The sequence below is a fragment of the Pyrus communis genome, chromosome 8 (genome assembly GCF_963583255.1).
Source record: "Pyrus communis chromosome 8, drPyrComm1.1, whole genome shotgun sequence".
Classification (NCBI taxonomy): Eukaryota; Viridiplantae; Streptophyta; class Magnoliopsida; order Rosales; family Rosaceae; genus Pyrus; species Pyrus communis.
This window is the reverse complement of record NC_084810.1, coordinates 23,334,143-23,361,945: the sequence shown is the minus strand read 5'-3', so window position 1 is coordinate 23,361,945 and position 27,803 is coordinate 23,334,143. Positions and strand designations below refer to the sequence as shown.

General features: G+C 38.4%; 4 protein-coding genes and 1 long non-coding RNA gene across 6 annotated transcripts; 1 reads left to right on the top strand and 4 right to left on the bottom strand.

The window, feature by feature from the left end:
• Window positions 1–282: 282 nt before the first annotated feature.
• On the bottom strand, window positions 283–8,135 carry LOC137742068 (6-phosphofructo-2-kinase/fructose-2,6-bisphosphatase-like). 2 transcript variants are annotated; one of them, XM_068481814.1, is made up of 23 exons: window positions 7,652–8,135; window positions 7,476–7,539; window positions 7,022–7,320; window positions 6,620–6,838; window positions 6,153–6,359; window positions 5,951–6,046; window positions 5,634–5,732; window positions 5,497–5,526; window positions 5,114–5,167; window positions 4,706–4,759; window positions 4,545–4,622; window positions 4,344–4,435; window positions 4,211–4,268; window positions 4,037–4,111; window positions 3,682–3,729; window positions 2,775–2,872; window positions 2,334–2,409; window positions 1,652–1,714; window positions 1,426–1,517; window positions 1,293–1,361; window positions 1,149–1,212; window positions 983–1,048; window positions 283–643 (listed from the first exon to the last, which is right to left on the bottom strand). In XM_068481814.1, the coding sequence occupies exons 1-23, from the start codon at window positions 7,853–7,855 to the stop codon at window positions 566–568; spliced, it is 2,283 nt and encodes a 760-aa protein (XP_068337915.1). In that variant the 5' UTR covers window positions 7,856–8,135; the 3' UTR covers window positions 283–565. The 2 variants fall into 2 exon arrangements, with proteins under 2 accessions (XP_068337915.1, XP_068337916.1); XM_068481815.1 differs by having other exon boundaries at window positions 1,432–1,517.
• Window positions 8,136–10,043: 1,908 nt separating this feature from the next.
• Window positions 10,044–10,544, top strand: LOC137743361 (uncharacterized). The gene is made up of 2 exons (XR_011069458.1): window positions 10,044–10,155; window positions 10,306–10,544. It is a non-coding gene; the product is annotated as an uncharacterized lncRNA (long non-coding RNA).
• Window positions 10,545–12,543: 1,999 nt separating this feature from the next.
• Window positions 12,544–15,047, bottom strand: LOC137743360 (INCREASED PETAL GROWTH ANISOTROPY 1-like protein 1). The gene is made up of 5 exons (XM_068483245.1): window positions 14,348–15,047; window positions 13,929–14,245; window positions 13,687–13,798; window positions 12,842–12,973; window positions 12,544–12,753 (listed from the first exon to the last, which is right to left on the bottom strand). Exons 1-5 carry the CDS (start codon window positions 14,939–14,941, stop codon window positions 12,664–12,666), a joined length of 1,245 nt encoding a protein of 414 aa, XP_068339346.1. The 5' UTR covers window positions 14,942–15,047; the 3' UTR covers window positions 12,544–12,663.
• Window positions 15,048–18,820: 3,773 nt separating this feature from the next.
• On the bottom strand, window positions 18,821–21,676 carry LOC137743696 (pyruvate decarboxylase 2-like). Its single transcript, XM_068483629.1, has 6 exons — window positions 21,149–21,676; window positions 20,630–20,793; window positions 19,773–20,423; window positions 19,571–19,688; window positions 19,269–19,457; window positions 18,821–19,083 (listed from the first exon to the last, which is right to left on the bottom strand). Exons 1-6 carry the CDS (start codon window positions 21,674–21,676, stop codon window positions 18,913–18,915), a joined length of 1,821 nt encoding a protein of 606 aa, XP_068339730.1. The 3' UTR covers window positions 18,821–18,912.
• An 824-nt stretch (window positions 21,677–22,500) lies between these two features.
• Window positions 22,501–27,034, bottom strand: LOC137742257 (potassium transporter 1). Its single transcript, XM_068482075.1, has 9 exons — window positions 26,873–27,034; window positions 25,982–26,216; window positions 25,428–25,673; window positions 24,985–25,035; window positions 24,635–24,895; window positions 24,489–24,541; window positions 24,301–24,415; window positions 23,960–24,214; window positions 22,501–23,880 (listed from the first exon to the last, which is right to left on the bottom strand). The coding sequence occupies exons 1-9, from the start codon at window positions 26,915–26,917 to the stop codon at window positions 22,871–22,873; spliced, it is 2,271 nt and encodes a 756-aa protein (XP_068338176.1). The 5' UTR covers window positions 26,918–27,034; the 3' UTR covers window positions 22,501–22,870.
• Window positions 27,035–27,803: the final 769 nt, after the last annotated feature.

Here is a 27,803-nt window from a genome sequence, read left to right as displayed (position 1 = left end):
TCTTAATTTTTAAAATGCCAAGTTTTTGGACTATGTAATTCGACAAAGTTCCACTTTGGTTCTGGTAAACTATTGTCGTTTAATCCATATTGTTTACTAGTTACTGCAATTCAAGGACATTGATTTAATTTCATCACTTTTCAACGGCATTAGAATTACATCATTGTCTCTGAACTGCAACAATCAGTAAACTACAATCGTTTAATCACAACAATTCAAACCATATGAACTAAAGTGAAACTTCGCTTAAACCGCATAGGCTTTTTTGGTGACTAAACCAAAGACTAAAATCATAATTTAGATAACCAAAGAATTAATACAAGAAATCTTTACATATTTTGGTAAGATGGTAAGAATAACAGGAGCCAATAGTGAAATCACTAAGTTGCTAAGAGTTTGGATTACTTATTATTGTAGGTAGATATACAGTTGAGACATTTCTGCTAAGACTACATTGTGTCAACAGATGGAGATACGAACGGAGATTCGGAGAAAATAATTTTAGGCAAACGGAAATTTTCCGGAACCTTTTAAGTTACAACGAAAAGTTTCGGGTAGCAAATATTCAGTCCATGAGCTTGTATCTTTTCTCCTGTACACCCGTAACTCCCATTTGAATCTCTATTATGGTGTGAAGTGGCATCTGAAAATTGAAAAAATGGCTGTCAGAAAGACCTTCATGAGATCAGTTAAAGCAAACCGTTAAGTTTATGAACGAAGAAAGACAGATCTTTCAGGGCTCGTAGATCAGATAACTCATAAAATTCACGGTATGTCGAAGGTAGAGGTGATTGATTTTTATTTCGAGAGGATTAAAAAGGGATTAGACATGAAGAAAACTTATCCAAGCGTAACTAGAGCACAAAAGGGTAAAGGGCATTTGGCCTTTGGCCTTTTTTATTTCAAGCCGACAATAACCATGTGTAAGTAACTCGGAATGTGGCAATAGAATACAAGAAATGCACGAAACAGAAGCAATAACCTCAATGTGTGGAACCTCTTTCAGAGGCCTATCGGCAAAGTAAGCATATAATGCTCTCAAAACAGCCTACAAAAATGAAACAATAAACAAGCATTTAATTATACAGAAAGAAGAAAGAGAAGAAGACGATCATTAAGCATATATTAAAGCCATGTGTATCACCTACCTGGTGAGATATAACCACAACAGGTGCACGTTGTCGTTCGAGTTCAATGATTACTGGCTCTAGCCTGCATTTGCGGTGGAAGTTAAATTCTACTGAAGAGGTTGGCTTACAAGAAATTGTATATTGTAACTGTAAACTACAAACCTTTGGATAACATCTAAATAAGATTCTCCACGAGGATACCGATACCTCAGTTTGTCTTTCATACGTGCTCTGCAGTCAAACATATTAGCAAGCAACAAAGACCACTTCTAACTTAGAGAATAGTGTAACATACTCATACTCGTCCGGCATATTTTTCTGTATCTCTTCATACGTCATTCCATCACAGACTCCAGCGTTTATCTCATCCAGTGCACGCCATTGTATCTACCAAAATTGTAAAGAACCATAAACCAACTATGCTTAATTATATTTAAATTTCTGGGACAATTGGTAGTCTTAAATGTATAAAACTTGAGAGGCTACAGAATTTTATGACATTCTAAACGATGCACACTAACCTTAGGAAATCCTACAATGGGACTTGCTGTCAATATTGCTCGCTCCAGTGTGCTAGTCCAAATCTGAACAGCATTAAGAAAAGTAGTATTATTCATTACACTCACGTATTATGCATTCAGTCAAGGGACAGTGAAAGAAAAGTTGGAAAACAAATGAACAAAAAATCAAAATGCTAAACTTTCAAACAACAAAAGTCAAGAAGTGATTTCAGGGACATGGCTGCACCCCTTACATATGCTACATACCATGAAGAAAGGAACCCAGACATTAAAATATGTTCACTATTAAGATAATCAGTACGCATAAAATATTTGTTCGCATTAAATCCCAGTTGCATCTCCACCACTCATGGTCAATCCTCAATTATGTTGGTCTGATTTTGAAGTATTTTCTTTCTAGATTCTTAAAACAATAGTTAGTAAATGTACATTCAAAAGCGTACTATAGTTTTCCAATGTTAAACAGCTGATACTATATATCTTCTAATTAACATTTAGCTTTATCCATCACACCACCCATGGTCAAAGCATGTTTTAGTAAGAGAGAGATGTAGACTTGTTTTTTGGGATCAATAGATATATGTAGACTACATGAGAAACAAGGATCAACTCACAGCAAGCATTTACTTCATATGGAAATCAACAAAATTCAAACTGAACATTAGATATTGCTGAAGCTTACAGAAGCAGCCCGTTCTGATTTCAGTCGCTTTTCAACAAAGTTAGCAAGTTTCTTTGCATAAATTTCTCCGGTATCACTGTTGAAACAATTAGGAATATCATTTGGTAACTCACAACCCAGCATTGACAACCATCAAAAAACAAAATTTACGTGGAATTTAAAATGCATTATGAAGAAAGTAGAAAAAATCTAAGGAACATGTCTTATAACGAGGCAAAACCAAATTGTACAATAGGACTGAAATGAAACTGTGGCGGGAGCAACACCATTGTATGTTAGTAAATAGAAACATGAATAGCAGCATACTTACGAGTTATAAAACGAGAATAGAATTGAGGATCAGATAAGTTTGAGCGGTTGAGCGGTTACTATACTAAATGCATATTTTAACATGAATAAACCAGTATTATTATATCAAGATAATCAACAGCAAAGGCAAACCTCAAAGGATTGTCTCCTCCAATTCTGCCTCTAACATTATCCTTACTTTCTCCATGCCTAGTAAGTAATATTGGGCGGGGAGTGAGGTGTGTATTCACCTACAAAGTGTACCAGAAATATATGAATACATGACCAAAGAATGAAGAGACAAAATGACCAAAAAAGAGTGCCAAGGGAGCGCAAAAGAGGTGCTGGGGGTGGGGAAGGCGTTTGGGGCTTGGGGATAATCAACGTAAGATTTTGGTATGGTAGTTAAAGGTGCAATTTAAAAAAGGAACCTTATACTAAGATGGTTAACAGTTAACCACCATCAAGTGCAGTTCCAACAGATTATGGTCAGATTGTTATACTTATTATATGACAGATTGTTAGTTTTAAAACACAAAATGTAAGGTTTTAGAGTTTTTGTTTCAGCAACTCTCTCATCTCTATCTTCTCTTGAAACCTCTCTCTTCTCTGCCTTAAGAAACTAAGGACAATCTCTCTATTTCTTCTTTCTGTCTCTGTAAATCCTATCTTTTCTCTCTATTTTCCTCTCTATTCTCTGCTTTGTCATCGCCTCAATTACTGCTTCGACTCTGACAAAAGTCCCGGAGCTACTATCACAATCTAATGGTTGTATTGTTCATCATGGTGATTAGATCGTTACTTCAAATCTGAAGTTGGTGTTGGCGGATCTGGTGGTTATGTAAAAATATTTAAACATAGGTTTAAATGTCAGATATTCAAAAAGAAGTTTTTGAATAATTAATCTTGTATTTGCGAACTCGCATATTTAAGAATGATCGTAGTCTTTAAGGAGGATACCCAAAGGGCCCTCAGATTACCACCATTGTATAAAAGCCTTGAAAGAATAGGAGTATGAGTTATGCCAATACTGAACTATATTCTTCAGAGAATAACATACCAGGAAGAAAACAATTCGTCCGGGAAGATAGCCACTGATGTTGTTCACCTGAACCAAAATAGAAAGCTTCTGAGTGGATATGAATCAAAAGTCAAAGCTACACGTGCATAAAAATCTAGGCCAAGGATTCTAAAGGGCGAAGAACCTAGTTGCATTAAATTGAATTTACATATATGTAGGAGGTTCAACAATAACACGCTTAATAATTTCAGAAGATGTAGAAATGTCAAAATCCATTAGTTATATCTACCTCTTGAACATACAAAACACGACCATGTCCTAAGAGCATGTTCAGATATAATTACCGCAGTCCACTACTCTTCAAGAAAACAATGCAAAAATCATGTGAACTTACTTGTAGTTGGCCTCCATGTCCACTGACCATATCTATCATTTTGATGTATGACCCTTCTTCTACTGGCTCATAAACCTAGCAGTGGCAGAATAAATGTAAATCTAAATATATTAATAAGAATAGTTACAGACCAAACGTCACCAAACCATTAATAATATATGTTTAGGGAAGTACTTTTTCATAATAAGCCAGTCGATTTTTGAAGTCCTGTAGTCCAGCCTCAAAATCTGGCCTGCAGAGGGGCAACAATTAATGTATTGCAGAATCAATCAAGATAAAGAACTAATGGTACAGGTCTAAACCATACTGTTCTGCATAATCAGGGCTTTGCTGAATTTTAAGACATATATTTCTTTCTATAATGCGTTCATCGTTGCATAACGTTTCCAGAAAAATAATCTGCAGAGAATATATAAACATTAATACACAAACATATACTAGAAGAGCTTAAGAACAAGTTTTTACAATGTCATATGGGAACTGTCACTCCATGCAATACTCATAGTACCTTGCATTTTCCTTCAGCCAATTTCATGAGCATATTTCTCCGTTTCCTTGTACTGTTTGTGGCATCAAATATTCCTACCTATAATCCAGTTGGATTTGTCAAAAAGAAAGGATTAAGCAGACACCAATAGAGATCAATATCACTCATGTAGAAGGACTTACCTGGCCACCTTCTTGCATCCAAGAAACCATGTCATCGAATGCCAGGGCTGCTACCTGGTAGCACGTGATATATTAAAACTATGTACAAAGAAAAAGGTTAATATTGTGTTAACTTAGCCATTTGCCCAATGAAATCCAATTTCCTATAAACAGTACTATTCTCAAGCAGAAACACTCAGAGTTACAAGCATCTATAGACTGTGGTGCACTAAGACCTGACTGAAATACGCTAAAAGTGCTTACCCTCAAGGTGTTTTCACTTCATTAGGATCGTATTCTATTTCGTGTTTCATATAAGACCTCATCTATTTCACTTGAGAAACATCCGTTCAAGATGTGTCTTTTCTAAACAGGAGAATCTATCATGATTTATGAAGTCTAAAAGAGAGTAAATCCAAGGACATTCACCTCGTTACGTGCCTCCATGCCTTCAGGGTTGTCAGGTCGGAAAAAATCAGCAGTCTGCAAGAATAAAATATGGTGAGATTTTGCAGGGCACCCAAGAACTATTTGATTAAATAATTTAAACACTGTTTAAATTTATATCTCCACCCACATCTTCACTATTGTGGAACCATGTCTATTTTCTTTTGACACAGGAATACCACATGACATGTTTGCAAAAGTTTAAACTAAGATTCTAGTGATGAAAAAGTTAGGCAGCGAGACAAATGGATTGCATTTTGTAGGATGACTCATCAGTCAACAGATAACAAGTTAACCACTAATGACTTCTAAAATCTCTGCCAATTAATCAACCAAATCAAACTTTCAACAACCTACAGTTTTACCTGATTAACTCCATGCTTAAGACGGCGGTACTGCAACAAAAAAAAAACAAAAACAAAAAAGGCATGTTGGTGTCCATCTTCATATATTTCCAACAATGAATACAACAAACAATTGTCAGTCATAAAAAAGTAGTAACCTTTCCAACATTGAAGTGCTTGGTATCATGACCCAACCAGCGGAGATACCTTGTAAGCTTAGCTGCTGTAAAAGTTTTTCCACGAGCAGGCAAACCAACCTTAAGTACGTAAAACTTGTTAGAACTGTTTGTTCTAGTGGTCATGAACAAATTTTGAATCAACCAAAATAAAACCTTCTATGTTTCAGGTTTTAGGCTACTAAGTAATACATTCAATTTTACAATTACCAAGAAGCAAACTAAGAAACAACACTAAGCAGATGATTATATTTATCAAGTACTAAGCCGTGTGGCCAATCACCCAAGCAGGGCAATACCAGGACAATTGCCAAATGCCTATCTTCCTTTGGTCCAAGCATTTGATCAGCTACGGCTGCAGCTGCAACGGCTCCAGCAGCTTCTGGAATTGAATTCTGATATAAAACATAGAAAGATAGAGTTTCAGAACAACACCCACTGCAGATAGAAGATGAGTTAACTTTTGATAATCTTCGAGGCAAGATGCTAATCCATACAGACCTTTTTTTCTGTATCAAATCTGGACTCAGAGAAAGTACTAGTACTAGAAGATTTAACTAGCCTAGGAGATCCAACACCTCTATCCACAAAGAGACCCCTGTGACTATCTTGCTTTTGGAAAGGTGAAAACGTTCCCACTGACTTTGATTCAACCATCCCAGAGGAAGAAGACAGATTGGATGAATCTGGGATAACAACCTCCATCTCCTGCATAAACTTTGAATTAAAGGTATGCTTACGGTACAATGTATTAAATTCTCCAGAGTCAAATATTGTCCCAGAACCAAAACATGATTAGAGCCTCCTATTGTAAAAGTTGTTCTGCTCAAAATTGCAATAAAACAATGAGAAGGTAAGAATAGATAGATGTTAGATAGTGGTGAGAGAGAGAGGGTGAAAGAGAGAGAGAGAATATAATTTAGAAATAAATAAAACTAAAAAAAAGGCACACAGGTAATGTGATAAACCTTTTTAGTTGCAGGTCGATCATCTGAAACACCACTATCGTTGAAGGTATGTGAAGCAGTGGTAGAGCCATCTGCATTGGTAAAAACTCCAGAAAGATTTAATGACCTTGGAGTCTCAGTCTTGTTAGCTGCGTAAACATGACCTGAATTGGCAGAAGTTGAAGGAGCTGGAACGACATAATATTCAAGGTCAAGCTCCAAACTAGCTGAAGAGCCATTCTGCATATACAACAACCCCACTTTGAGCCAACCAACGGAAATGGTCAAAAGCTTCTTAAACAGGTATGGAAACAATCTAATAACCTCACTTTGAGCCAACCAGGACCACCATTACAACCGATAAAATGTCAATATAATGAATGAGCAATAAGAGAGATGCAAAGCTTCTGACTTGGAACGCACCTCGGCACCTATCTCTGGCACTGTACCTAAACTGACATCAGGAATTCCACGAACAGCAGAAGGCCTAAGGTTATCCTGATAAGCCCTCCAACTGGCTGCAAGATCAAACGGCGATACCCTATCTGCCTTAATGAACACCCGGTACTCAAGAACCTCATCACTGCTAAGCCTAAATATAGCCAGCCTTTGATCCCCTTGCAAGGCCCCTCCAATGAGTTGGCGGTTCGGACCCTCCTCCACAACACAAGGTGCAGGCGCATTGTTCTTTGGCTTCAAAAGGAACTTGAAGTCCAAAGTTTCTAGTTCGAATACAACAAAACCAATCATATCAGAAATCGAAAGCCAAGATCTTTCCACTCCACAATGGAAACAGAGTTAAACTAAGCAAATACTAGTACAGCAATTCAAGGCTCCGAATTACAAGTCGAAAATCGAAAGCGGAATCATAAATTACCATGATTCGGAGGAACAACAAAGCTCAATTCCCACATGGAAGTCGATTCCCGCTCCATTGAAAGCTAACAATCATTCAATACAACCAATTGCATCAATCAGCAATCAGAAAACAAAAACGGGATTAACTAATAGATAGTCAGCGAACTAATTGGATTGAATTTGTAGAAAGATTACAGCTTTGGAAGCATCCCAAGAGCCAACGAGCGGGACGGAGCCGAAGACGTGAGGGAGGAGCTCGCCTTTCTTGAGCTTGTAATTGTTCTCCATCTTCAGCGACACATAGAGCTGCCCACCTCCCTGGTCCAAATATTCCTCCTCCTCCGGCTCATGGCCGCCGTGTGAGCCGTCGTCCGTCCTCTTGGACGCACCGGTCCCCATTCTCTCTCTCCTCTCTCTCTGCTCAGAACGGCGGTGAGTGCGCTTTGTGGTGCGAGTTTTTGGGATTGGATAGAATGGGAGTGGAGAGTTAGATATGGAAAATGAGTGGGATTGGAAATATTTTGGATTGGATTGAATTTATAGGCTGCCGGCCTCGGGTTGGATTGGATTAGCTTTCTAGTTTGATGATGGGGTCACCGCCGCGGCTAAGGCCTTCCCCGGTACGTTAGAAGGAGAAGTTGCAAAATCAAATCATATTAAGTACACTGAAAAATTTGACTGTGATATTAATATATTGAATATATTATCAATATACTTGTTATCCTTGTTTTATTAAGATACATTCCCTTCTTGTGCGTGATACGTGTTTTGATCCTGGACTAACATATGTCATGATGTTTTAGGTTAGAATCGATCAGATTAGTGATTTGGATTAACGATCTAGCAATGCAATTATCTCAATCAACCATTTACGGAATTTTTTCTTCTAACAACTAGAAGATGATTGAAGTTTAAATCTACTCTTCTTGTTGATAAGAACAATATAGATATTATGTATTGTCAAACGCTTTGATTATGTTAGGCCAACTACTTTTTTTTTTTATCAGTGATTGACTTATTTATTTTCAAAAATAACGATTTCAAGTCAACAAGATTTTATGTTTTGCGAAAGTTGAAAATGAATCGACTTATTTATCTTTAATTTCCATAATTATTAGTTTAGTAGATTTTTTGGAGTTGTTGAAAGAAGTTTGGTGTTCGAATTCTTGTTCTTGCTTCTATATCAAATTTCGTAACAAATATCCTCCACAAAATTTTGATGAACGGCAGATTAATTAGCAACATAACCTTGGATATATGCTTGGGACCAATAGAATATTCAGGTAAATTACACTCCTTTTTTTTGGTAAAAAGGCAATTATATTCCGAGGAATTAGTATTTTGAATTCTCTAACAAGCATATTTTTATCTCATGTTGCGAGTAGTAATGTGCGCTTTTAGGGTCATTAGTATAACAATGAGGTGCTTTTAATGATAAATATACAAGTAAATTCTGAAAAAGTACTTAAAATGAAGTACTTCAAATATTTTTGAAATTAAAAAATAATTTCTCTGAAAGAATTTACAGTCATTTAAAAGCACATCAGTCTATTTAGAAATATTTTTAAAATAACTAAAAATGTTTTAAATTGTGACATCCCACATCGCCCAGGGCAGTGATCCTTAAATGTATATTCTCATCCCTATCTAGCACGAGGCCTTTTGGGAGCTCACTGGCTTCGAGTTCCATCGGAACTCCGAAGTTAAGCGAGAAGGGGGCTAGAGCAATCCCATGATGGGTGATCCACTGGGAAGTTGCTCGTGAGTTCCCAAAAACAAAACCGTGAGGGAATGGTAAGCCCAAAGCGGACAATATCGTGCTACGGTGGTGGAGCGGGCTCAGGAAGTGATCCGTCCCGGGCCGGGATGTGACAATTTGGTATCAGAGCCTAACCCTGGCCGCGTGTGTGTCGACGAGGACGTCGGGCCCCTAAGGGGGGTGGATTGTGACATCCCACATCGCCCAGGGGAGTGATCCTTAAATGTATAGTCCCATCCCTACCTAGCACGAGGCCTTTTGGGAGCTCACTGGCTTTGGGTTCCGTAGGAACTCCGAAGTTAAGCGAGAAGGGGGCTAGAGCAATCCCATGATGGGTGACCCACTGGGAAGTTGCTCGTGAGTTCCCAAAAACAAAATCGTGAGGGAATGGTAAGCCCAAAGCGGATAATATCGTGCTACAGTGGTGGAGCGGGCCCAGGAAGTGATCCGTCCCGGACCGGGATGTGACATAAATTATCGAAACCATTTGTATGACATAAAATGTTAGAAATGCTTCTAGGTTCAAACAAAGTACTTGAAGTTAATATACTTTTAATAGAAGTCTTTTTACTTAAAAGTAATTCTAAGCGGAAATACATGCAGAAGAAGTTGTTCCAAACCAGCTCTAAAGTTTCGATTTCCTCTGACGTATACAGTGATAATAGTTACGGGCCACGGCCCAAACAATAGCATAGGTCTAGCTATTTAGAAGATGGCCCACTAATGCCCTTTAATTCTTACCCGGCTCGAGCCCATGTCCGTCGGATTACATCCAACGGCCCGAAACACAGCTAGGGTTTTACTTATAAACGCTAACCTCCCCCTCACTGCCTCACTCCCACAACACAACACCCATTTCTCACCCGCCGGTTCTCATCGGAGGACCTCCAACAAAGAGCGCAAGGGTTTGCAGTCTCGCTTCGCCGCCATGAGAGCCAAGGTAACAACTCTAACCAGTTCACATTTCTGCATCCAAATTTTTTAGCTTTTCTTGAAAGTGCTTATGATAAGTTATAAGCTTTGCCAAACAAGGCCTTAGTCTCCAATCTTGATAGATCAATCTCATGTAATTGGTGCTGTTTAATTGCAGTGGAAGAAGAAGAGGATGAGGAGGTTGAAGAGGAAGCGCCGAAAGATGAGGCAGAGATCTAAGTGAGAGGAGCAGCTGCGTGGAGCTCGTTCGCATGGCGGTTCTTCTGTCCCCTAGGGTTTTGGATCTTGTCAGACTTAGCGGTTTGTTTAGAATTAATGTGAAACCTTTGATGTTGTTATCTTTTTACCTTTGCTACGTTTCTTACTATTCAAATGAAATTTGACTGCTTTTCATAATTTGGCTGCGAGGATTGCTTTGTTTGGAAGAAATTGTGATTTTACATGTTTGATTTGTTTTTGTTGATTTTTTATATTGGGGTTTATCTGAGTAAAACGTTAAATTTTGGGTAGAAATCAAATAGTTTAGTTAACCCTGAACACCCATTTGAATTTGGTGAAAAGTTTGAGGATTTTTCAAATTTGGGAAGTTTTAGGAAAGATAGAAGAGTTGGTTTTTTATTCTCAGAAAAATGGGGGAGGTTTTAGGGAAAGTTCTGGGTAAAATGTAACAACCCGTCCCCGTAATTTTTGGGGACGGGTCGTTACATAAAATCCATCATTGATCCTTCCTAAATTCTTCTCCAAACTAAAATTTGAAAAAAAAAAAAAAAAAGTCATCCAACCCTTTCTTAAGCTTCTCATTTGTAAGAAATTTCCTCAACTTTTTGTAGTCTTGAGGGTTCACAAATTATTCAGAACGTGGAACCTCTTTATCTTATTGTAGTCTTGCGGATTTGGCTGAGTGCTGCTATGTTCGCTACTTTTCCACCTATCTTATAACCAAAATACAGATCACAAATTCATGTAAGGTTGTTGTGCATAGCAATATTCATTCAGATTTGTTTAGGAGGATTATGTTTATCCAAAGCATGTTTTTAAGAAATGTTTGGTGACCAAGGAATGTGTGGTCATCCACCATTAGATTTTGATCATGGGTGGAGATTAAATGAATGAGCTTTTAAATCTCAAACTCTTGATATAAAATCTAAAGGGTGTTTGACCATGAATCCTTAATCTGTGACCAAGAGAATGAGGCACTTATATTTGTATCTTGATGAACTGGTATGCCTGCTTAGGTTTGGTTGGTGTACCACGTTACTGGTCCAACCATACTCATAAAAATCGAATCCCCTGCATTTGTGTTGGACAAGCATTTGGTGTCTGAGGAGGAAGAAATTCTACGGTTTTGCACCGGATCAGCTCAACCATATGGTCAAGACACAAAGAACCACCCTAACCCACCTCCTTGATTTTCAACTTCACACTTAACCCTATTTTTGATCCCACCCTCTTTCGTCCGAAAACTAGACTAGGACTGAAAAAATGGTGGGGTCAAAGAGTGGAGTAGGGGTTGGTCTAACAATCGAGGGTGTGGTGTAGGGTGGTTGTTCTGTCTGGGACATAGGGGTTCTGGTTTCCCTATGCTAGAATTTCTATCTTTTGTGACCCAAATAAGGAGTTATGCTCTTTGTGAGTTTGTGAGTGTGGTCGGACGGGTGACGTGGTCCACTGGCTTAATCTAGAACATGCACATGGAATTTTGAGAAAAGGTAGTGGATTCAGATTTAATGAAAAGAGGATTAACGATGATCCGCATTATGTTTTTATATCTATTAGTAGAGACATTCTTGTCTATGAGTGCTGTGCAAAGGATTCATTATAAATATTTGGGTCCGACGAGTGAACCATCACCTATTTGGCCACTCAAGAGAACTGAACTCCCTCCATTAGGGTTCCTCAAGTAGGAGTGTATAAACTTCCAATACACCGAATCATGTTCTTGTTAGTCCTTTGGATCCCAGAAGGTCTCGAGAGAATTTGTAATGAATGAGCAATTCTGCACTTCCTGTCTTCCTTTTCTTCAAGTAATGCTAGAAGCACCGACTTTTTTCTTAATTTTTGTTTCAACAATCTTACCTGGTTTGGATCCAATATGGTTCCGTCATGTGAGGGAGTTGAGATAATAGTTGGTAAAAGAGTCGGTGTGTCTAGTATTATTGATTTCGATTCTATGCATCCAGAGTATCGATCAAATTCTTGTTTACTGTTTAAGGACTCGGTGGTGTTCAGTGTGCATGCTAGTTGAGGAAGCACAAATGGTGGAACCCTAAAAGAAGGGATTACGCTCTTTGTGAGAGTGGTCTGACGGACGACGTGATCCTCCGCCAAATCGGAGAAGTTCCCTGAGTGAAGACCTGTCGCACCCAATTCAAATTAAATTAATCTTGTAGTTTTACCAGTATAATACTTTCAAACACATTATATGTTGGACATTTTACAAACACATTTTCTTCTACAACTAATCTGCTGACACCCCCATCGATCAATTTCTGGGTTCATGTACGTATAGAGTGAGCTAAATCGTGCCATTTCTTCTACTATTTGCGCCTATCTTCTTTAGTTCCTCAAATGCAAGTACCGTCTCCGAATCAAAACCACCTGCAAACTGAATTTTCTGTGTGTGAGTACCTGGTACAACGAATTAACAAGTAGGTCAAGAAATTTGGAACGGCGTTTGTGAAGTGCTTCACTACCTGGTGTACCCGGAAAGCGAATCGGACTCCTTGAAGCAGGAGATTTTCTTCTCTTGAGCATTCACTAGACTGCACTTCTCTGGTAATTCTCTTCATGTACTCCTTGGCTAGCTTCAGTGAGCTCAGTTTCATCTGCAAATAGTTATGTGTACAAGATATGCAGTTATTATCAATCGATGGTTTTGGGTGAAATGAGATGTTTTCGAATGAATGTGCGTGAATCCACCCCTTGCTTCAAATCCACTCCTCAGGTATTGTCGTTAGCACTCTGAAACAGTCGTAGAGTGAAGAACGATTATCTTAAGAGTGTTAATAACAACTTTCTTATTCTTCGCGAACTGCTATCTACAGTCTCGTAGAATAGTGTTGTCAATTCATGTTCACAATTTTCAAATTTTATAGCTTCCACATCATTGTTAATCAGTCGAAAGTTGAAACTAGATGGGGGTTTGCTTAGCTAGAAAGTGTTCAAATCTTTTGCCTTTATTTTGTGTGGGCCTTCCTGTGGCTCCTATCGTTGATTGATACGTGTCCATAAGTTTAACTCTCCTTAATTCTACTGTCATAAATTTAACCCTCCTTAACTCTGTTATCATAAATTTAACTCTCCTTAACTCTATTGACATAAACTTAACTCGTATCATTCAATGATAGAGACTACACACAAAATGAGTGCAAAAAAATTGATCTCGGCTAAAAAACATAGATATTTAGTTACTTGAGCTCTAATTAACCACAATTTAGTACCACTTTAATGGAAGTCAAAAGTAAACATAGGATTCATAAATTATTATCTGAATGATTGCCAAATTAAAGTTATTGGTAAAACATGGTTATCTACCTACCTGACCCATCAGCCCTGTGTCCAGCATCCATTCCCATGGGATCTGAAAATCCCTGTACCTCTTGCTGGCACTCTCCCTTGTTCTTTCTGTGCTGCTCACACTTCTTTCCAACCTGCAAAATTGGACTTCTAACATTAAACGAGACGATATTGTAAGCTATTACTCCAATCAACTGACCTGACACACATCTGCAATTTTCTATATCAATGGAATGGTAATAAGCTATTGTACTCCACGCTTACCTGTCTTGTAATGCTTCCATTCTTCTCAGAGCAAGGACTGATGGCTCCTTCATGTTGTCCTCAAATGATGAGGCTTCGTTTTTCAGATTCCTCAGGTCTCTGTAGCTGAAAGCGGCTTCTCGCAGCGTGTCCGCCTTTCGTTCCGGCCACTGCGGGAAGTGCTTCAGCACTGCTCTTTCATCAACTAAAGAAGATAGCTGCCGATCCAGCCAATTTACAAATGCTTCCACGTCTGCGATGTTTGTAAATTTTGCAGACTCCACCTCACTGATCAAGAAATTTATGAACTCTCCCTGCGTTTCGACCTCCGACTTTATCTGTCCATGAATGTAGAAATTAGTATCAGAAAAATTCTGATCGTATGAGTTATGGAATATGAAGAATAGGCTTGTGCGGAAATCATGTGCTATATAACGTACAGCTAAAACATAAGATGAACGGTTTTCGATTTCTCCGATCATGTTCTTAGTAAGTGCAAAAGCATGAACTCCTGCAGGGTTGGCTTTGTTCTCCATGTGTGCATCTTTCCTTGTAAGTGAACGGTACAGCTCAATTACTTCTGGCACACGTCGCACTCCTCTTGACCCGATTAACGATTTTGAGGGCGGAGGAGGAGGCGGCGGTGCTGGTGCTGAAGGCCCTTTATTTTCCTTTACCTCCTTGAACAAAGCAGGAGGAGGAGGAGGAGGCCTTGGTGTTGGTGGTGGTGCATCGGTTGGTAATAATTTTGCTGCCGGTCTTTCCTTTATGGCTTGAGATTCCGTGAAGTCTACTTTCGGATTCGGTCTCTCTTTCGCTGGACTCTGCTCCAATGTGCTTTGAAACTTCTTCCAGAGCAGAGATTTCCTCTCATTGTTGTGTGCTTTGAGGGAAGTTATTTGAGCTTTAAGACGACCAACTTCTTGCTTCAATTCATGGTTTTCTTTCTCCAACGAGCCGTTCTTTTCGAGAGAGGCTTCGAGTTCTTTCCTGAGAAAGATGACGATCTCGGAGCTTTCATCTTCTTCTGGCATCGTCCGAGTTTGCTATGCTTTCACTGGAAGGAGATAGCTAGAGGTGACAAATGAGTTGCTGGCTCGTTCCTCTTTTATGTTATGTTGTCTTACTTTTGATGCAAGGCTTGTTGGGTTCACGTAAACCTGACGATTGATGCTGATCTAGCGAGTCGTTTATTAGGGCATTTATAGTACATTAACATTCGTTTGCCCTTTTTTATTTTGATATAAGCGATAATGAGCAAGGCCCGGAGGGAAAACGGTACACATGACTTCAGATATAGGGTAGATGATTTTTTTTTTTTTTTCTTTTTCTTTTAGTGAGAGTGAGGAGAATCGAACCTAGAGACCTCAAGTGCAAAGCGTAGATGGTTTTCTCACTTGATCCAAATATGTTAACCTTAGTTTAGACAAGGATACTTTTACATTTGCAAGACTTTATACGTTAACATTAGTTTATTCTGTCATTTGTTTAATGGCAATGTTGAATTGTAGGTAAGGGACTTGATTGCAAGTACTATATACTAGTTGGTTTAGGTGCAACATTATATTCTTTGGTCAAGTTTACTATAAAACCCATCTTTTTCTTGAGTATTTAATACAATTATGTTAGAATATCATTGGCAAGGTAGTGTATTCATAATTCCAAAAGCTTGAGCATTCACGTAATGAATTAACAATGTATGTCAACTTTTACCTTAATTTGGTACATACGTCGACAGGTAGATCAATAGCAGGAGAGGTACAAACATATAGGTGAAGCCTAACTCTGTGCTTTGCAAACCAACAAAGAGGTGATCAATGAGAATCGAATTCAAAACCCCTACACTAAAGACTCGGATACCATATTAGAAAGCACTAGTCCATGTATCATGTACCAAACATGGTTATGGCTCCTACTAATCACAAGTGAGTGTTAGGTTTTTTTTTTCCTTCTTATGTCTTCTCGACGCCACTAAAACTGTGCATTGGATGCGTACGAGAGTCACTCTTAAGTTTTACTTGAGGAATGTCATTTCCATCACATTTTACATGTAGATTTGTGAAGCTTCGGCTAAACAACGAATGGTGCATGATTGATTGATTGCTAACTAACAACTTAATGCTCACTAACTAGCTTCTTGGACCAGTTTTTGTTGTCCAGGTGTCAGCCTCAGGCTGGGATGTTGAAATCATTAGGTAAATCTTAATTAGCATACATAAGTCGGTTGATATGCCGATTGATTTAGTCCTCCACGGGATCATGACAAAATTGAATACGAATTTTCAATTCTTTGCTTGCGAAGCAAGGCGAAAGCCATAAAAAAGGGGAAGGGGAAATAAGAGCAACAGAGAAGGATATATGCTGACAGTCGAAAATTAAAGAAAAAGTAAAAGCCTCGACATTTACAGCCTACCAGATTCAGATCTTCCCCTATTCTTGCTTTATTTTTCATGTCCTTCATGGAACAAAGTAAAAATAAAATGGAGAGCGGGTGTCATTTTTCTTTTTGAGGATCACATTTATGCAAAAATTCTTCATGACAACACAAATCTTGCAAGATGGTTGCAGAATAAGTGGCCGGCCATCCAGCTTTATTATGCCCAATGAGAAGCTACTTACGTCACGCAACTATCCAGCAATATATTTGCCGCATTAGACAAAACCCTACACTTATCTTGTGGTAATATAACAAGATCAATATTTGGATGTCATTGTTTATGACAACAGTTTAAATTACTCTAATTTATGGTGAGAGAATTTAAATATCGATATAAGGAACGAATACACTATCATAATCAACTAGACAATATACGTCAAATTTAAGAGGCAAAATTTGTTCTATGCCAATGAACCCCTAAGGAGAAAATCCTACAACTGTGAATAATAAAGCATTAATAGGCTGAAGCTGAAAGGTAGCTCACCTAGACCTGAGGTGTAATTACTTGGCATGAGCATAATCTTTAGATCTTTTTAAAGGGTTTATGTTCTTCTCACTGATTTTAGTACGGAATAGGATCCTCTCCTGACCAAATGCTCTGGATCCTCATGATCAACCAACATGGGTTGTTAGATTTTGATCTAACGGTTACAATTATTATAATTTTTAAAAGAACTTCCTGTTTGTAACCGTTGGATCAAAATCTAACCGTCTGTGTTAATTAATCATGAGGATCCCCAGGATTTACTCAGGAGAGGATCCTACTCCTTTTAGTACAAGTCCACTTCAAATTCAGCTTTAATTTCTAGGGGACCACATACCCTATATAGCCCCTAATCAAAGTACCCTACAGGTAAGGGAACCTTATTTTGGGTGGGGGGTAGTGCGTGTGTGTTTGTTCATAGATAAAACAACTTGAACGTGCAGGACCCTGTATTGATTTGAAGGACTTTAATTTGATGGAGACTGTGTGCAACTTTCTATATACGTGATATTGTATTGTATTATTAGTACGAACACTGTGATGATGACGAATTCCTGCCATGTAAAATACTTTTAAGTAAAAGAGAAAAAAAAAAAATAGGAGAATGACTTACAGGAAACAGGTTCACCATCACGTGATATTCCTTACCTAATAATGCAGTGCTATGTGCAAATTTTGATTCACAAGGTAATGTGTTATTAGATTAGAACGTCATATGATGGTAAAATATGTTCCATATAAATTGCTTTCAAAAGATCAAGGAGATTTTTTATTTGGTCAAAGAAGGTAAGATTGAGAAACTAGGTAGTAGTCACTAGTCAGTGAAGAATTCATTTGGCGGACAGACACGCCCATATCAAGGGAAACAGCAAAAATCAAATTTGACTACCCTACTTGAACAAGATCTTTCATTTGAATGGCCATCTGACATGTTTGGACGTACTTTATAGTACTGGCAATAGCTTGCACAGTAATAACTCAGTCTTCCCTTGGTAAGGAGATCCTTGCATACAACTAGTGACAAAAACTTGGATTACAAACTTATATGTCAACAAGATATGGACGAGTAAGTAATCAAAGTATCGATAATATAAATAATATTAGTAGTCAATAACGTGTGGGTATGCTTTTTAAAATTGAACGGACAAATTAACTACTTAATTTGACAGTCTGACTCAAATTGTTCTCATATTCTTCTAGCACTCATCATCTGAAAATAGCTAAATAGGAAAATACATGTATTTATCGCACAGAAAAAAAACAAAGATAAGAAGCAAGTCAATCATACAGACTTTTTTGCGCATCTTAACTTGCTATGTGGGTTAGTGGATTGGTATGTTAATTGGGTTGACCACATTTCAAGAAGCTTTTGGTGTCACAAAAGCAACACATTTCAAGGAATGCAACAACCTCACAGCTTAAACCTAGCTATACATGGATCTTGGAATTTATAAACATAATTAATTTCCATATCAAAGTCATGAAACAGCCTGACAACTTAAGCCTAACTTAGTGTTTGATACAAAATACTCACTTGAGCATCTCAACGTCCTTGATCGGCACTACTCTAGTGTCCCTTTTAACGTCCTTCAAGCAAGAAACACATAACTAATGCTTCTTGTAGAAAACACTTCAAGTGTTTTTTTTTCAGGATTAACTTACATTTTTACCAATAATTAGTTTCAAAATATTTTTTTCTGAAAACGCTTCAGTTATTGAAGATCATTTCCCAAACGAGCTCTTAACTATCCAACAAAACAAAATACACACCAAACTGCCAAAGGTTCCAAACTACAATGAGTGGAACCCAAATTTTCCTCTTTGGGTCATGGCAATTGAGCTTGTTTGACAAGTATTAAAAAAAAAAAAAAGGTTCAAAACATAGGAAATGATACGAATGAAGCAGAAACTAATAATTCCAAGTAAATGAATTGATTCCATCACGAATAATAGAAAATAGAAACACACTCCTAAGACATAATTTGCTCTTATTCTAATTTAAATAAAATAGTTCACTCTACCAAAGTACTAAGATCTTATTCTAATTTGAATTTCTTGAGATCATTCTAAAGGATGGCATTTTTCTATTGAGGATTTGGCGGGCGGCTATTGGCAGATGAGACCCTTGACCCCCATTCAAGCAGCTCTTTGCTTGTGTCATCCTTGTGAGCAATCACTTCTATGAAGCACAAGCAGTCTTTCTTCTCCTCCGTTGCTGTTGCAATTGCCTCCGTTAGCTCCTCCTCAGTACGAACCTGAGACCAAAAAAAAGAAGGAAAAACACATAAATTAGGTCCTGATTTACTTCTCCAACACAACATATATAGTCTAACAAAGCAAGTCCAATACTATTCACGCTCTCAGTTTGTCATCCTTCTTCTAATATGAGATGGAGAATAGCAGCTGCCTAATTCGTGCATGTTTTTAATCAAACACTAACCTTTGTTGTCCAGCAGTTTCCTTCGCCGTTGTGGATTGCGTCCACCAAACCAGTGTAGTTCCAGTTCTTGATCACATTGTAAGGGCCGTCATGGATTTCAACTTCTATGGTGTATCCGCCATTGTTTATGAGGAAGATGATGCTCTTTTGATTGCATCGAATCATTGTTGACACATCTTGTGCAGTCACCTGTCATAAAAAAAAAGTTATATATATAAGCTTTGAGACCAATTAATTAACCAACAATATTTCTCTAAAATGTTAAAGTTAAATCAAACGCTGGTCGAAGCATTAATTTGAACCTGGAAGCTCCCATCACCGATGCAAGCAATGACGCGCTTCTTCGGAACTGACTGTGCATAGCCTAGAGTTGCACCAACAGACCAACCAATCGATCCATATTGCATCTGGAATTCGTACCTGCAAGACCAACTTTTTTTCTCTAATGATACTGAAAAAATAAAAACCTCAAATCACATAGCCAGGGTTTTGTTGCATGCTCACCCACATCCTTCCGGCAGTTTCAATTTCAAGCAGTTAAACCAAGAATCACCGGTCTCAGCAATAACCGCGGTGTCAGCTGAGAGCATTTTCTGAATGTGCTGGAACAGAATGTTCACTCTAAGAGGCTCATTAGGCTGAGATTTGAGAGGCTGGCCGTCTGGGACGAAGATTCTGGTATAGTTTTCGTGAGCGGTTGTGTTTTTGGTGACACGCTGTGCAAGTGCCTGAAGAAAGTCCTTCATTAGGACACACCCGAAAGAAGGGCCATTGCCAACCACCACACGATCAGGCTGCACAATAATTGCCTTCTCCCTCTTGAGAAGAAGAGAGTATCCAACAGAGCTGTAGTCGTTGAAGATTGGACCAGCAAACAAGTATGCATCGGCAGACTCTACAATCTCACCACAGTAGGCTGTGCCGACTGCTCCCCAGTATGTCCCGATGTAGCGAGGATGGGTTTCGGGGAAACGCCCTTTGGCTGATGGCATCATGGCAACAGCATAGCCACTAGCATCAGCAAATTCAACAAAGGCTTCATGTGCCTTTGCCACTCGGATCTTTGGTCCGCCAACCACAACTGGCTTCACTGCCTTGTTCAAGAAGGCAGCTGCGGCCTCCACAGCGGCTTCTAGCCCCAACTTGTTGGTCATTCTGTATCACGAAATCATCAAATTGTCATAAACTAAATCTCATGTTAAAGAAAGAGAAAAAAATGTTACATTATCAAACTGTCAATCATAAATATCTTATCTGTCAAACTTTTATTTGATACTGGACATGGTGCGGGATCTTTTACATGTTTGACATACCTTACACAACTCAGATAAACCATGAAGATCAATTAACAAATAAGTTACCTAGGTGAGATGGAAAATTTAATGGGGTGTGTGCTAAAAGCTGGATGTGGAATGCCAGGCAAGTTGCAGCTAATGCTGATATAGACAGGCTTGCTTTCTTTGAGAGCAGTAGAAATGGCAGTATCAATTTGTTCATGTGCATCATCCAAGTTGTTTACCACAGCCTGCCACAGCAAATAGCATAAACAAGAATCTATGCATAATTACACAAGGAAAATAACACAAATCCAAATTTTCCCAAAACGCAAAATAACACAACAATATATTATAAGTAATAAATTCAAATCCTAATTAGGTCAAAGCACTAAAATGTTGTATATATATTATTATGCATGGTTCTACACTTAAAATTTAAAATGTGGCCTGCAATTTAACACTCCTATTTATTCTCCTTTTTGTGAGTAAAAAAAATGTCATCAAAGTGTATAATTTAAAGCTCAGATGGTTACAAATAAAATATTTATATTTAAATGTCATATATTATAAATAAATAAAGGCAAATCAAACACTTCAGCTTACTTGATAGCAAGTGACAGTCTGGAAGCATCTGAGTTCTTGGCTGAAATCCGGCAAGCCAATGGTGTGGTGAAGAATTCTGTTGGTGCCATAATCATTTGTGTTTGGCCCTCCAACAACACAAATAACAGGAAGGTTCTCACTGTAAGCTCCAGCAATGGCGTTGAGAACACTAAGCCCACCCACGGTAAACGTGACAACGCAAGCCCCAACGCCACGCTCCCGGGCATATCCATCAGCGGCGTACCCGGCATTGAGCTCATTGCAGCAGCCGATGTTGGTGAGCTTCCGCTCAGCAATGAGGTGGTCTAATAGGGTTAAGTTAAAATCCCCGGGGACAGTGAACACGTCCCCCACCCCTATCTCCACGAGGCGGCGCGCTAAGTGGCGGCCAAGAGTGGAGTCAGCGGAGGCAATGGTGGACGGAGGGTGGGAGGAGTCGTGGATGGTGGCAGTACCGTTTTGAGGAGGGCAGCCGACGTTGTTGTTGGTGGGTTTTGATGAGTCTAGAGAGCCAATGCTGGTGGCCATGGTGGAAAACGGGGAGCTCGAAAGCGGGATTCGGGATTCTGGTCTTGTAGTGGAGATCAAACACACTGTTGATCGAACAAAAATGGGAGAAAAGATTGGATCTTTGTGGCTGTTGGGAGGAGGAAGGAGAGTAAGAAAGATTTATATATAGGTTTGTTTTGTACGTGAAATAAGGTGGTGGGGTTTCTTGGGAAGGGTGAAGAGACACATTCGGGGTTATGCATGGTAAAGTAATAGAGCAAGTGCTAAACTAAAGGAGAAGGAAATAATTTGTCTTTTTATTTTATTTTATAATATCTATATGATTTTATGTTCTGGTAGAAAGAAATAATTTGTTTTGTGTATAGATACTTGAAACGTTACGTAATGAGATTGTTAATCTAGATCGTATATTCAAATAAAAATTGATTGTGTCAAATTATTGTCCAATTTATATTTCTTACCTCAAGTATTGTATTTTATTAGAGAATAAAATGGTCTATATTTCTCTCCCAAAAAACTGGGTCTAAATTTTGGTTATGGTATGTGTTTTTTCTGAACCCCATTATTAGAATCTTCAAGAACATTATATATAATTTGACAGTAATATTTTGGTAATATTACTTGGTATCCATTCACATTTTACCGTTCGAATTATTTTTACCATGTGAAGTTAATTTGATAAGTTAATTAGGACTAATGATGGTCATGAACATGCAGAGTTTGAGAAAATGTGTTTGCCAATGGGAGTATATCTCTGTGTTTATAGAGCAAGTCACGTGATGAGTGTTGTAGATATAATGAGTAATGTCTCAAGTTATAAGCTATAAGTATGCATGTTCCACTGCTAAACGTAACAATACTTTTTAAGATAAAACCCTACTGAAAGAAAGCATTTTAGCATGGCTTTTTCCATAGCTGCATGCTAGGTGAATCAGAATACACAAACTGTGAGGGTGTTAGTTCAAGGTATTTATTCGTTCTAAGATACAGCAATTTAAATTTTTACATTTCTCTGATACAAAGTTAACATAGATAAACCCGAAAAATCAAATCTAACTGTAACAGCTATCAGTTTCTGCAAGTCCCTCTAAACTTCCCACTGCTTAGTAAAACCATTGCGAGTTCGAACAAAGTATGAATTTACTCCGTCGACACATCCCAACATCACACGCAGGATCTTCCGATGGGTTTAGTACGCCTTCTTCCTAGAAGTCAGACGTAGTAAATCATACCAACTTCCAACAAAGAAGTATGCGGCACATTCAGAACAACATCCGGCTCTCTGCAGTTCTTGCTCAGAAAAGCATAGACGATATCTATAACAAGTTTCTTGAAAAAGGAAGATGACTTCTTAGCCTTTGCATGCGAATGCCCGAAAATGTATGTAACACCAGATTCTTTGGCTTCTAATATTCGCAGGGACTCGTCTTTGCAAAGAGAACTTTCCGCTTGCCTGATACCAGGTTTTATCACTTGAAGATCACATGAAAACTGCACCGTGTTTTCTTTTTTGGTCAAGTCCATGAAAGTGCCATCTGGAGCATAAAGGGGCTCGGAATCTGCATCAGTAAACTGTCTAGAGCACCCAGTTATCGGTCTCAAAGGACCTTCTTCCTCTGTTTCTACAAAGTGCACTATACTAGACACCAATATGTTCTCAAAATCACAGGTTTCCTGTTGAAGATCCTTATAACCGTACCTCACAATGCACCGGAACAGTCCATACTCCTTTGGGCCCACCCTACTAACAAGCAATCTTTCATTTCCACTAACATGGGGAACTTGAACAGATTTGACGCAAACAAAAACCAGCACCTTATGGAATGCAGGTAGATTAGTTACAAAGTGTCCGAAAACAGCTGGTACCCCAGTCGCCAAATTAGTGTACATGAGTCCAATTCCTGGGACCCGAACCATGCCAAGGCTCGGACCTAAGCACACTATTCTGTCGATTGAGACCTTGTTTTCAACATCAAATTGGTGTTTCATCATTGTTCCGTAGTTCCATATGTACATTACACCCATAAAGATCATAGAGAGCACAACCGGGATCCATCCACCTTCTGGGATCTTGCTGACGGATGCTGAAATGTAAACCACCTCAATTGATCCAAAGAGCATTAAAAACGCTAATGCAGTTATTATGCTTTTCTTCCAGACTATTATCATCACCAGAGCCATCAAGCAAGTTGTCACAAACATTACAGCGGTGACTGCCAAACCTACCAAATTCAACAACACGATCAAAGTATATTCACATAAATACCAAGAATATCCGAGAGATAGCAGTTAGATTTATACCGTATGCATGACCCATCATGTTTGTGTCCCTCAATCCAATTGTCACGCCTAAACAAAGGCACATTAACATCCAGTTGACCTCTGGAATGTATATTTGGCCGTATATTTTACTCGAAGTATGAACTATCTTGACGCGGGGAAAGCATTTTAGTGCACAGCACTGGTTTATAACAGAGAAGGTAGCTGAAATTACTGCCTGGCTTCCGACAACAGATGCAAAAGTGGCAACTATGAACACTGGCCAAAACACAGCTTCTGTAGCAAACCAAACAATTACGGCATACATACAAAAGATGACAATTAATGATATTAACCATTGGGGTACTATGATAAGTTATTACCTGGTATGCCTTTATAGAAACTTCTTTGGATGTCTTTGTGGTGCTTAGAAAGAAACGCAGCCTCACCCATGTACGAAAGAACTAGAGAGGGATATACGAGTAATGTGAAGGCCATCTGGGATTTGATGCCAGGTACTTTAACATCAGTGTTGAAATAAGAAAGAACTAACAATCGACTGCAAAGTTACCTTTATTGAGAGCGGAGAGAAATGGCCCAAATTAGCAAACATCGCCTCTACACCTGAGATAATATTCCGGAGGAAACTAGTTTCCAGTAGCTCTGTTTAGCAGCAAGTAAACCACAATTACTGCAACAGGAGTTTAGAAGAGATACCTGTTATTGAAAGAACAACTCCCGCCAAGGATACCCATCCTTCAATGCCCGTGCTTCGAAGGAACTTTAACATATAAACTGGAGAAAGGGCATGAAATATACATTTGTTCCACCGAAATATGTTGTATATTCCAATGCCACTAATACACAGAAGCCATGCTGTAACAATCGGAGCAAACATGAAAGCAACTCTGTGTGTTCCGTGATGCTGAAGGGAGAAAAGCCCCACTAAGACGACACATGAGATTATCACAACATAATCTGAAAGAAAGAAGCCAAAGAGAAGTTTTACAAATGGTGATGCATAGATATTTGAAAGGTTATTGGCGGTATGAAGAAGTTTGACGTACTGTCATGGAGTCCTGTGAATTTAAGCTTAATCCCGGAGACTGCTGAAAGAACTGAAAGAAGAAATACAAGTGAATCTCTGTCACAAATAATGTTACAAACTAATCGAGAACTATCAAACTCTAGTTGAATTAGAAGTCTTTCTAAAACACCAACAGATGCTTGTTTGGAGTTGGACTCGTAATTGAACAAGCTCTAAGAAAGGGAGGAATTTAGCTCTGTCATACGTGCTTTAGGTATAATGTGTATTTCTAACCATTCATATGTCACAAAATTATCATATATATCCATGTTCTGAAGGATATTATGCTTACTCAAAAGTCGAAACCATTATCTTGAAAAGTTAAGATGAGCTAGCCTAGGATTTGAAAAGTTCAGGGAACGGAACTTGTATGGGGAAAAAACATAAATATCACTATAGAGGATTTTGTTAGGACTAGCCCACCTGATATTGCAGGAGTGAGTACACCATCACCAATTGCCATACAGGTTCCAAATAGAACAAAAACCAGCAGCCCTTTGCGAAATCTTGGATGCTTGTCAAAGAATGATTTCAGAGCTGAACTCTGCCATGTTTCTGCGGTTCCTTCCGTCACATATTCAGACAACTTCTCATCTGTGATTTCTTGATTTGGCAGAATGCTTAATCTTGCATGACGACAGAGGAGGGAGTACAAAGCAAAGGTACCGCCTGCACCATGTGTACAAAACTGGTATTGAGAAACCGTCTTTTTGCCATCCAATTACATTTTTTTTTTTTCTACAAATCACTTGGAAAATTAGATGAGATCAAGAACAGTAAAAAATGACAAGAAAAAGGAGATCAGCAGAGTGTTTTTCTCAGTGTTGAAAACAGTATTGTAGAATGCAAAGCCGAACCAACCATTCAAAAGTGACTGGAAGGTTGAATGAACAGCCTAATAATTTGCATCATAAGATCAATCGGGTAACTTAGCATTGTCATCAGACAACATCACAATGAAAACAACAAAACTGTACCTTCACCATTGTCATCAGCCAACATCACAATGAAAACATACTTGAAGAGCGCAATTAGAGTAAACGTCCAGAAAATAAACGAAAGGACGCCAAAAATCTCTTCATCATCCTCATAAAGGCTCAACTTTCCGGAGAAGGTGGTCTTATAAACATAGAGAGGGGATGTACTTAGGTCACCATACACCACTCCCAGACTTTGATAAGCCAATGTGAGCACAGTTGTACGGGATACCCTCTGCAAGTCCCGATTCAAGACAACATTATAAACATACATTCGAAAAATTCAACAATTTAGAAACATCAAAGAAGGTCAATTAGTACAAAAGAGCCCATAAAAGTTCATGACCCTATGGTTCAGCAGCTACATTGAAGACTAAATTTATTTTTTCGGGGTTTTATGCGTGTCCCCAATATTTTTTTATCTGGCTGCTCAAATTATGAACAACGACGAATAGCGTAAATCCTTAAAGACCATTTACACTACTTCCCTTCGCCAAGATGTGAATTCCATTGAGAAAACAGTAAAAGATGCAAAATTTGTACAAATTAAAAGGAATTTAATTTACCCAAAACCCAGAAATAAAAAATTCAAAACTGGAAACCCCTCTTCTCACATTCTCAAATGTCCTGGTTCCACAGAAGCTGCTGCTCCAGATGTACATTTTACATTTGCATAAGAATTTGCAAAATCTCAAAAACTCTGAACAGAAAAATTTCACTAAAAACTATTTGTCCAAGAGAAGCTCCAAAAATGGCTGACATTCATAAGTCTGTCGATATCACACACTTAAAGTTTACCAAAATCACCATCATGAAAGCAAACAACTAATTATCAAAGAACAATATTAGGAAGAACAAAAGAGAGTGAGAGAGGATGAAGGATATATATACCCGTGGAGATATTCCCTGTTCCATTAGTTCTTCAGATGGGTTCATTGTAGAGAGAGAGAGAGAGAGAGAGAGAGAGAGAGAGAGAGAGAGAGAGGGAGATGCAGTGCAACTGTGCAAGAGAAGTGACTGACTGAAGAGGAAGAAAGGCTGGCAAAGCGTATATAACGCAGAGAGAGAGAGAGAGAGAGAGAGAGAGAGATGTCGAAAGTGAGGGGCAGTAAGTTGGACTAGGCAATTGTCGTGTTGTGCGTCCTAACTCCAAAGAATTTGCAAAAGGCGTTCAACGCTCCTTTACCTCTCTTCGTTTCCAAATTTTTGACCAAAACAACTCTGAATCTGTATACGTTTGAATGAAGTGTCGTACTCGTGTTCTTTGCCCAAAGTCTTAATCCTTACTCTGTATATTACAATAGTTTAGAATAAAAAAATATATCCGTCCTCTTATTTTTAGTTCAAATTTCTTATTCGCATACTAAAATAATATAAGAGGATGCATTCGAGTGAGATTTTGATGGATTTTAAAAGAGTTCATAAATCTGTTTCCATGCAATTAAGATTTTAAATGAATCTGCCAAATTCTAGTGGTATTCATTCTTGATTTTCAAAGAATTTGTAAAAATTTGGTGGTATTCAATCTCGAGTTTTCTTAAAATGTTCCAAATTTTGGTTGCATTCAAAATTTAATGAATTTAGAGGAATTTAGGAGTCAGAGGATTTTAGTGGATTATAGAGTGGAAAATATAAATATAAAAAATCCTCACAAACCATGCCTCTACCCTAATATTTCATCGTGATTCTTCCCTCTACAAAATATGATCAGACTTGGATATGAACGAACTCTTCTTTGAAGCAGAAATGTAAGGGTAAGACACCCAAAAATCTACAAACTTCTTTTTCCATTTTTCTGTCTTCTATGGCCAAATCTTTATCT